Source organism: Lycium barbarum, chromosome 2 (assembly GCF_019175385.1).
Source record: "Lycium barbarum isolate Lr01 chromosome 2, ASM1917538v2, whole genome shotgun sequence".
Classification (NCBI taxonomy): domain Eukaryota; kingdom Viridiplantae; phylum Streptophyta; class Magnoliopsida; order Solanales; family Solanaceae; genus Lycium; species Lycium barbarum.
The window spans coordinates 143,889,570-143,900,399 of NC_083338.1; the positions used below are offsets into that span (position 1 = coordinate 143,889,570).

The 10,830-nt window shown below is 33.9% G+C and overlaps 1 protein-coding gene and 1 pseudogene across 1 annotated transcript; one reads left to right on the top strand and one right to left on the bottom strand.

Annotated features, from left to right (window-relative positions):
• The window catches only part of LOC132627771 (coatomer subunit alpha-1-like), a 24,249-nt pseudogene extending 22,796 nt beyond the window's left edge, over positions 1-1,453 (top strand).
• A 168-nt stretch (positions 1,454-1,621) lies between these two features.
• LOC132627772 (F-box/kelch-repeat protein At5g43190-like) lies at positions 1,622-2,956 on the bottom strand. The gene has a single exon (XM_060343346.1). The coding sequence runs from the start codon at positions 2,780-2,782 to the stop codon at positions 1,670-1,672; it is 1,113 nt and encodes a 370-aa protein (XP_060199329.1). The 5' UTR covers positions 2,783-2,956; the 3' UTR covers positions 1,622-1,669.
• Between the last annotated feature and the right edge of the window lie 7,874 nt (positions 2,957-10,830).

Below are 10,830 nucleotides of genomic sequence, written 5' to 3' on the forward strand. Positions count from 1 at the left end.
TCTTCATACACCAAAGACTGCTTCAAATGCTCGCTCTTCCCTTTTTGTTATCCCAACCCCTGGCATGTCTGTGGCCCAGACTTGCGTCCAAAAATCATCTCTTGCTGCTGAACATGCGGCTGCTGGCAATTTCGACACTGCTATGCGGTTACTGACCCGACAACTAGGGATTAGGAACTTCTCTCCTTTAAAGCAGCTGTTTGCACTTCGTATGGGAAGCCACACACATCTGTGCCTTCTCCTCTGCACCAATTATCTCTTTGGCGATTGAGAGAGGTTGGAGTGAGTCAGCTAGTCCCAATGTGCGGGGTCCACCTGCCCTTGTCTTTAATTTTTGTCAGCTGGAAGAAAAACTTAAAGCTGCATATAGGGCCACAGCTTGTGGGAAATTCTCTGATGCCCTTATATTATTCCTGAGCATTCTTCACACCATTCCCCTGATTGTGGTTGAGTCGTGACAAGAGGTGGATGAGGTCAAGGAATTGATTATCAAAGTGAAGGAGTACATTTTAGGTTTGCAGATGGAGCTTAAGAGGAAGAAATTGAAAGATAATCCTGTCCGTCAGCAGTAGTTAGCTGCCTATTTCACACACTGTAATCTGCAGCTTCCGCACTTGAGACTCGCATTACAGAATGCTATGACTATTTGCTTTAAGGCAAGCAATCTTAGCTCAGCGGCCAACTTTGCCAGGAGACTCTTGGAGACAAATCCAACCAATGAAAGCCAAGCTAAACAAGTCCGCCCGATTCTGCAAGCAGCTGAGAAAAATATGGGGGATGCTACAAAATTGAATTATTACTTTTGGAATTCTTTTGTTGTCTGTGGTGCAACATATGTCCCCATATACAGGGGCCAGAAGGATGTCACTTGCCCTTATTGTGCTACTCATTTTGTTCCATTCCAGCAAGGACAGCTTTGTACAGTTTGTGATCTTTCAGTAATAGGAGCAGATGCCTCTGGCTTACTTTGTTCACCTTCACAGGTAATATAATTTCGGTTTTTTTTTTTTTGCACGTTATTTCTTTTGGCCGTCATTCAGAAGCTTCCGATTCTACAATTAGAGTTATATCTTCTTACAGTCTAGATCTCTCTACCAATATGATCCAGCACCAGATAATAAAATAACTTACTGAAGAAAACTCAATCTCAGATAACATAATCTGATATATTCGACACATAAAAATTCAGTGGTTTTAACTTTCAACTATAGAGAAAACAGTTCTAGGATTTGAGCTCTAAAGTTGCTCTGAAGAACCTTTCATGAAGAACCAATAACCACAAAAATTCATAGAAATTGAGCCAGATTCCCTGGTTAAGTAACACGCACAAGTATTACTCCACATTCATTGCACGTTGATAACAAGTTCTTTTCCACAAATATGGAGACATCAATCACCGTCTGAAGATTAAAGCCATACAAAATTGTCCAAACCAAGACAAGAAATTCAATTGTCTTCCTGTTCAAAGTACACCAAAATTTAACAACACCACTCAAATTCTTTTAAAAAAAACAATGCCTCTACAAGGTTTTCATATGCTAATAAATCACTGCTAACTGTAGCGAATAAAACACAATGCTACTCCTATATACACCAAAACCAAAAAGAAAAGAACACAACATAAAGAGAGTCAAAGAACAAAAACCTTTAGAACCAATTGATGTTACTATTACACAAAGGCATATAGCTCAGGAACAAAGGAAAACCATCTAAATCCACAGCTCCATTTATCAGGCAATGAAGGGCATTTTGGAAGCCAATGCCAAGTCCTTCTAGCAACCTTGTAATACAAAATCTCAGGCCAAGAATAGCAACAAACACAAATCAACCCTTTATGCCAAAAGCAATAAACATGTTCATAGTTGTGGTAACAAACTGATAAAAACTTCTTACAAATCAATTCTGGCACATTCTCAACATCCACCCAAATCTTGGAATTTTCATCCAATTCCCACAACTTCATGCTTCTTGAAATCCCATTACTTCCATTTCCACTAATCAAGTACAATTTCCTATCACCATCACTCACCAATCTAGCAAAAGCAAGCTCATTAGGCAGCGCAAAATTGGATCTTTGCCACTTCCCAGTATCAAGATCCATACATACTATAAAATAAGGCTCTGGGGTAATAAAATACAAATACCCTTTATAAAAAACACCTTCTTGATGATGATTTTCATTTAAAATCAGATCAAATCCTCCAAATTGACTCCAAGAATGAACCAAAGAATCATAGACAAAAACTTGGCTTGAAGATCCAACAGTAGACATCACAAAAAGCTTGTATCCATTATTACTTGAAGAAATCAAAGTTAGGGACTCAAAAGCAAAAGGCAAAGTTGGAAATTTAACAACCCTTGAAGTTCTTGCTAAAACATTTGTTATAATGAAAGAATTAGAACTTGGGCGAGTGAAACAAAGCAAACCATTAGAAGAAGATAAAAGAACAAATGAAGAAGATGGCAAAACAGGTGAAATACAAAGAGATAAATTTCTCCAGTTGTTGTGAACAGTGTCAAAAAGAGGGTACTGTCTTGGAAATTGTGGGTGTGAAAGTAAGAAAAATGAAGAAAAAGGTGATGAATTAGAAGATTTAGGGGAGTGTTTGGAAATAAAAGGAGGTGAAAAAAGAAGAGTGTTGAAATGCTTACAAGTTGATCTGAGTTTCAAGAAAGTCTTTAATGGAAGAAATGAAAGCAAATATTCCAACACATCTTCTGGTAATTTACTCCATATCTTTGGATCCATTTGTTTTGATAATACCATCTTCTTGTTTTCCATTAATTGGGTACATAAATATTGATGAATATCAGTTGCAGCTCATCTTTATAAGTTGTATGTGTTCTGCTTATGTTTTTATGAAGAAGAAAACAAATGGACACTTTTGCGTTTGGTAAGCAACTAGATTTATTTTTGACAAATTCTTAACGTGATTTTCGAGGTGGAGAGACACATCTGGACAATTAATGAGATTGATGCTGGTACTGCTCCCTCCGTCCATTTTTAGTCGTTCATGTTTTGACTTGATACGTTAATTTAAAAAATAATAAATTTATTATATCACTATTTAAATATAATAAGTTTAATATTTTGAAAGCTGCACCAGAAAGTCAGTATAATTAATAATAAGGATAAATTATTTTTTGATTTTTCAAAATAAACAAATAGAAATAAATATTTATTTTTAATATAGTGGATAAATAAAATTAGAAGGATGGGTATTGTTTAATTGAAAGGGAAAGTGGCCGTTGACTAGAAGATTGGAATTCCAAGTGTGAATAAGATGGCGAAGTTAGATCAATGCGAATTGGCCACATCTGCCATTTGTCTAATTTTGACAATCGAAATCTTATAATTTACTTCATTTATGTGATGAATATTGAATTGGAAAAAGGGCAAAATAGCAGTTGTTGCTGGGGCATGTAGTTTGTGATTTTTCTTGCTGTACTAATTGGAAAAACGAAAATAGGTTTAGCTACTCATTCTATTCTAATTTAGATGACATTCTTCAAATTTTGAGAGTTAAATTTTTTAATTTTGACCGTAAATTTATAAATAAATTTTAAAATATTTATAAAATTTATGTGTTTAGAAACTATGTAACAAATACTATAAGTCAAAATACTTAACAATTCAAAATATATTTAAAAGACAGTTTAAAAAATGAATAGGGAAAAACTCGCTTGACTCTTGAAATTCAAGCGATGCCACATAAATTGAGACAGAGGAAGTATTTATTAGATTAAAAATGTTCTATGTAATTTATAAAAGTATCTCAAGCTGTAGCAACCTTTATTCGAAGTTATAATTTTAACATCTCCACTATAATATGATTATTTAAGGACAAACTTCATACTATTAAAGTTAGTAAAATGCTTTTTTCTTTCGTTTATTATATTGAAAATAATACTCCGTATCCAAGAATGGAAGAAAAATTGTTTTTAAAATCAGTAGATAATATAGATATTTAACCTTTGAGATAGGAGTAAAAGAAAGGAAAGTGATAAGAGAGGACTGGGTTTGCTTGTTGCTTATTTCATGGGACGGCAAGATTAACATTGCAACACACGTTATCTCAATTTGCTTATTTTAACAATTAGTGGCTTTGTGCTCTCCCAGACTCCCACACCCAAAGAAATGAATAAACGAGAAGGATAAGTGCAAAAGAGACAAGAAACAAAAAGTCATTCTTCTCTAGTAAATTATTTATTTAATTCATCAAGTATCTGGCTCAATTAATTCGAGTTCGCATCATATTATTATTCAACATTATTGATGATGTGACAATTTGTCTTCTTATATAATGTTGGATAATTCTTCACTCATAAGCTAACTTTTATGTTTAAATTAGACACAAAATCTATAATTTTCTTATCAGGGTATCACATACAGGTCATCCCAATTCTTTGTTTACACAATATTTAGCACTCAATTTACGAAAATATTTGGAGGATCATCTTTGTTCATCAGTAGTAATTCATAAATGGTTTAATCTTTTCAAATCATTTCAGTTTTCAATTGAAGTGAAGATTATAGGTTAACATTTTTTTAATAAAAGAACTTTCCATGCTTTAAAACTTACAAAACTTGAAGTTTTGTAAAAATAAGAAGAAGATGATGTGACGTGAATCTGGTTTTCTGTATTTCACATCAATGTTAAGACTAACTCATTTTATTTTGAATAGCCACACTCCCTCTATTAATTTCAGGCCAATTGGTTGGAAATTTGTGACAAGGTGTACAAGGCAAAGCTGGATGTAATGATTATCAGGTGGATCAAACCAAATCACTATACTATGAAGCTCAATACTAGTGGGATATTGTAAAGGCAATCCAGCAGAGGCTGCAGGCGGTGGGGTCTTAAGAGATATGAATGACAATATGATGATGACTTTTCATTGTTATTTTGGGACTGCTAGCAACAACTATGTTGAATGTATGGCTCTCTTTAAAGGTTTAAAGAGGTGTACTGAGAAAGGATATCATGATATACATGTGGAATCTGACTCCCTTCTTGTTATTAATATGGTGAATGGAAACTGAATCACTCAAACACAATTAAGGTATCATATTCAGGAGATCAGACAGTTTCTTCATCTGAGTAGAAGTCCTGTACATCAATGTTTTACGGAGGCAAACTTTGTAGCAGATCAACTAGCCACTCTTGGGCACAATGATAGAAACGACAGATTCCACACACAAGTCATCTCCTTACTCTTGAAGGTTAAAGCTTTAATGAAGAATGATCAAAGAGGATTTGTCCATTTCAGGATGAGAACCAAAAAAAGACACTACTACACTGCAAATGATTAGCTCTGAATGCCTCCAAATGTTTTTGGTTTTCTTAGTTTTCCTTCTGTCATATGCCAAATGTAATACAAGGGAGGAATCTTTTCTTGTTAATTTCTACATTCTCTTGGACTTATTTACCAGAATGAGTTACTCATTCTGCATTGTATCCTGGAGGTAAAGGTTTATGTCCTCCTCTGTATACCCTTTTGCTATATCAAATAAACGGGTAGGGTCTAGCCAAACCCCCATCATCATAGGTGCGTGTAGAACCTATATGAACGGATTAAAATAAAAATAAAAAAATCATTGTACAGCCATTATTTATACAAAACAAAAGGAGTAAAAGAATAACAAACTATGCCAGGTGTCTTTCTCTTATTTGGCGACTATTTAGCAGCCTAATAAATAAATATAAATTGTAAAATATATAGCTTCTGGAATATTTGTTGAGGCCCAAATTGTGAAGAAGTCATTATCCATGTTTTTGCGCAGATTGTCCTTCAAAGGCACTATCTTTAATTTCTGTCCCTAAAATTGTTGTTTTTTAATTTTTGTCCTTCGGCTAAAAATTCATGAGTTCCGGGTTTGAACTCCTGCTCAATCAAAAAAAAAAATCGCAAGGCAGAGTTTTGGATTCAAACTCTGCGTTAAGGTAGAGTTTTGCCCGCCTTAAGGTAGAGTTTTGTAAGTAAATTCTACCTTGCGAATCCAAACTCTATTTTGCGGTTTTTTCTTTTAATTTTTGACTGAGTGGGGGTTCGAACCCGAAACCCATGTGTTTTTAGGACAAGGAAAAAAAATTAAAGACCACCCCCGAAGACTGACAGTCGTGCAAATTGCCCGTCATTATCTGCGTTTGAAGCCCAAAAGTGAAAGAAAAAAGAACAATAAAAGGCCCAAAACCTTCCGTAGATGCCAACCTTCTCTATTTTGGGCATATATGATATAGGGAAAAGTACACAAATGACCGCTGGGCCATAAATAATCTCATGCGCTGGCCCATCTATTCTCAAACCCAAAAATTAGCCCATAAGTTATTTCCATCTGGTAGCCAAAATCTGTAGCAAGTCTTTTGCCACTAAAAGTCGCCACAAAGGATTTAAAAAGTTGCCACTAAAGGCTGGCCAGTCCAACAGCCCCATAACTTCTTTTTTTTTTTTTTTTTTTTTTAAAAAAAAGTCAGACTTTTTGTGGCGACTAAAAGTCGCCACTAAAGGATTGCTACAGAAAAATCAGACTTTTTAGTGGCAATTAAAAAAGTCGCTACTAAAGATTAAATATTTCAAAACATGTATGATATGCGTATATTTAGTAAGAAATATCCCAAAAAACTCTGAGGCAATTTTTGTATATAATATGTATCAGCACCTATCTGTAATGTATAGAAACTGTATAAAATATGAATCACTAAGGTATGCATCATTTTTGTATATATATGTATCATTTGTGTATATAATGTGTATATTATAGTTTGTATTATTTTGTATATAATATGTATAAATTTTGTATAGAAAGTGTATATATAATTCCAGCATGTGTATATAAACTATATCAGTCTTGTGTAGAAAGTGTATCATACGTATAAAAAATGTATCATAGAAACCATATCATTGTGGTATATAATATGTATCACTATTGTATACGTTAAAAATAAATATCATATCATTATTGTATAATATGTGTATAATAAATGTATAATTTATGTATAATAAATGTAAGATTAATTCCAGCATATGTATATAAAATGTATAATTCTTGTATATAAAGTGTATATATAATTCCAACATATGTATATATGCTGTAGCAGCCCTTTAGTGGCGACTAAAAGTCTTTTTTTTCCGGCCAGCCTTGGCATTATTTTGAACCGACCGGCCATTTTTTGGCATTAATTTGGGCCGACCGGACACCTAGTGAGATTAAGCCCAAACAGTAGTTAAATGTGAGATTATTTTGGCTGAGTGGACACACAGTGCCCATTTCCCTATGATATAACCCTTTTCTCTTATTTGGCGACAATTTAGCAGCCTAATAAATAAATATAAATTGTAAAATATATAGCTTCTGGAATATTTGTTGAGGCCCAAATTGTGAAGAAGTCATTATCCATGTTTTTGCGCAGATTGTACTTCAAAGGCACTAGTCTGTAATTTCTGTCCCTAAAATTGTTGTTCTTTAATTTTTGTCCTTCGGATAAAAATTCATGAGTTCTGGGTTCGAACTCCTACTCAATCAAAAATAAAAAAAATCGCAAGGCAGAGTTTTGGATTCAAACTCCTTATGTCTGAAGGCAAACTCTGCGTTAAGGTAGAGTTTTGTAGGTAAATTTTACCTTGCGAATTCAAATTCTATTTTGCGATTTTTTCTTTTAATTTTTGACTGAGTGGGAGTTCGAACCCGAAACCCATGTGTTTTTAGGCGAAGGAAAAAAATTAAAGACCACACCCGAAGACGGACAGTCGTGCAAATTGCCCGTCATTAGCTGCGTTTGAAGCGCAAAAGTGAACGAAAAGAGAACAACCCAAATAAAAGGCCCAAAACTTTCTGTAGATGCCAACCTTCTCTATTTTGGGCATATATGATATAACCCTTTTTGTATGTTTATCAAACGAAACCTACTTGCCCAATTCCTTTTCTTCTTTGGAGGGGTTAGAAAGCACACCCGACTTGTGCCATAAATGGTGATGAAGAGGACCAGTCAAGGGCTTTGTGAATGAGTCTGCGAGTTGAGAAGAAGAAGGTGTGAACGAGATGGAGATTAAATGATCCAGAATGTGAGACTTCACGACGCGAATTTAAATTGATTCCACACCAATGCAGATACCGAACACCGGGTGTTCAAAAAAAAAAAACCGCTTATCCGTTACAAGTCCAGTGTAAGAGGATTCATATGTTTGGATTGATTTTTGGGAAAAGAACATAATAACTATACAATTGTTAAAAAAAATTGCACAGTCGTAGCTGAGCTAATTAGTTTTCATTTCGTAGCAATTAAATATTAACAGCTTCCAAAGAAAAATCCTAGAATTCAGGTGAACGAGAATAAATGCCAACTCTTTCTATTTTTTGGACATAATATTTATCTTCCATATGTGATAATATCATTCAATTGTTTTTGGTCCTTTCCATTTCTAACGTCCTTTTTTCCTATTTTCCTTATTTCTTCTTTTGGTTCTCTTATTTGGAATTTAAATCTGGATATTAACATATTATTTATGTGTATATCTCTAATCATATATACACACACATGTATGTGTAATATTTTCCAATAAAAAAGGTCACAAAAATTAAATCAATATACATAGCATTTCTAAAAAATATATATATTACACCAAGTATACATAATATTATACCTTATACCATTACAATCTATGTTAAATTATACTACGTATAAAGTATATCAGTGTGCCTATAAAAATAAATTACCATGTATATATAATAATATACCTCAATAAAATTATAATATAATTAAATTATACCATGCATATTGTATACATTGGTAAATAGAATACTTCTAAAAAATTGTCAGTAAATAGTTTTAGTTGCATAGTAATTAAGAGAATAAAGGGGGTACAAAATTACCTTGGTAGAATAGAGAAATACATTGAAGTTATTATAAGCAAGAAAGTATGGTTGAGGAGCCTTGAGAGTTGCTACTCTGTGCCTGTGTCTCCAGTGAACTTTTGCCCCATAATACTTTATCAGATCTGCTTCAACAGTGAACAATGAACAGAAAAAACTAGATTCAAATCCGATCATCTTCTCTGGTTGCCGATCCACGAATATCTCAGCTGGTGGCTTGATCTCCGATCGAGGACAGAGAGATAAAGCAAGCGGCATATGAAACCCAACATCATCATTTCATCAAATTTCTCAAGTCCAGGCAATTTGAGTCTCTAATATGGCAATTTACAAACATCAAGCTTAAATGTCAAGTAAGTTACTTAACTGAACTGCCTTTATGCAACTTCCTTTTTTTTTTTTTTTTTTTTTTTTTTTCATCTGCATCCCTTAAGAGAAAAAGAAGGATTTGTGTAGTCAAATGGAAGATTTGATTGTGGAATAAGTGATGGCCGGTGGCCAGTCCATGATGGAGGCTGGCCAACCCTCACTAACTACGATTGTTCCAAAAATCAATCATAATCCATTACAATATTCAGATCTGTTCAAACCAAAAACCTTGAATGATTCATTACATAGTCAGATACAATCACTGCCCCAAATTCCAATGAAACAAGTAACTTTCCTACATGGGGTGCCATACATTAAATACACTGAAGCAGAAGTTGATCAGATGAATGTCATTGAAAATCTTCAGTATGCTGTGGTAGGGAAGTTCTCATATGGCCAGCCAGATATTGAACAACTTCGTTTAATAATCCCTGCACAATGTGGAATAAAAGGTGAGTGTAGAACAGGTTTTCTAAGAAACCGCCATGTGCTTATCAGACTAAGTCTTTTTGAAGACTTTGTGAATTTCACATCAAATCCTGTATACTACATTCAAGATAGAGAGGGATACTCGTACCAAATGAGACCACTGATCTATGATTCGAATTTCAAGGTTGATGAAGAAACATCAAAGACAATGGCATGGATTTCCTTCCCAAATTTATTGCCTACATACTTTGTGAAGGAAACTCTTTTTTCAATTGCATCTGCAGTGGGTATTCCTATACAATTGGATATGGCTACGATCAACAAGACTAGACCTAGTTGTGCTAAGGTCAAGGTTTTAGTAGATTTGTTAGCGGATTTACCCAAAACAGTGAGGATGGATATTGAAAAGGAAAAAACAGAAGCAATAAGGACTGTTAATGTTCAGATTCATTATGATTACCTTCCTAAGTATTGCAAGGAATGTAAATTACAGGGACATGATGAGTATGATTGTAGAATTATAAATCCAGAGCTTGCTCAGTATGACAATGAAAGGGAGGAAATGCCTGTCATACCCCATTTTAACCGGGTTGAAGCGGAGTACAACATATTGGTGATTCCTGAGTTGTTTTGTTTTAAGGAGTCGCCACCTAATTAATTTAACGGTGAATTAGGACACCTAAATATTAACTAAGGGAAAGTTAAAACTAAACCTCAATTAATAGTCTGCTTAACCAGTGTGATTCTAGGTAAGGGCTCTATATTATCCTAAAGGGAAGGGGTTAGGCATCCTTTAGAATCCGTTAACTTACGGTTATCCGACCAAACTTAGGTTAATTAATTAAGATGAGAATTTGTATAAAAGAGGACTTTGAATGCTATTTTAAATAAACCTTGTAAATATTACTAAGGCTTTGGCCGAAAATACTGTTTAGAAATAAAGCCTATAAAGGGTAATTTGCATGAAAGAGAATTTAAATGCTATTTAAAGAAAGCTTAAAATGTTACAAAGACTTTATGTGAAAATATAATAAATGCCATTCAAGATAAAACTTGTATGAAATTAGGATATTTTGCCTATATATAGTTGCTTTTGAGAAAAAGGATTTAGCAATTTTAAACTTTGAATAAGTTATATTATAGGAATGTAACAATATAGA

What these genes read in the sequence shown, in the direction of transcription:
- LOC132627772 (XM_060343346.1), bottom strand. Translation starts at nt 2,782, where the DNA reads ATGGAAAACAAGAAGATGGTATTATCAAAACAAATGGATCCAAAGATA.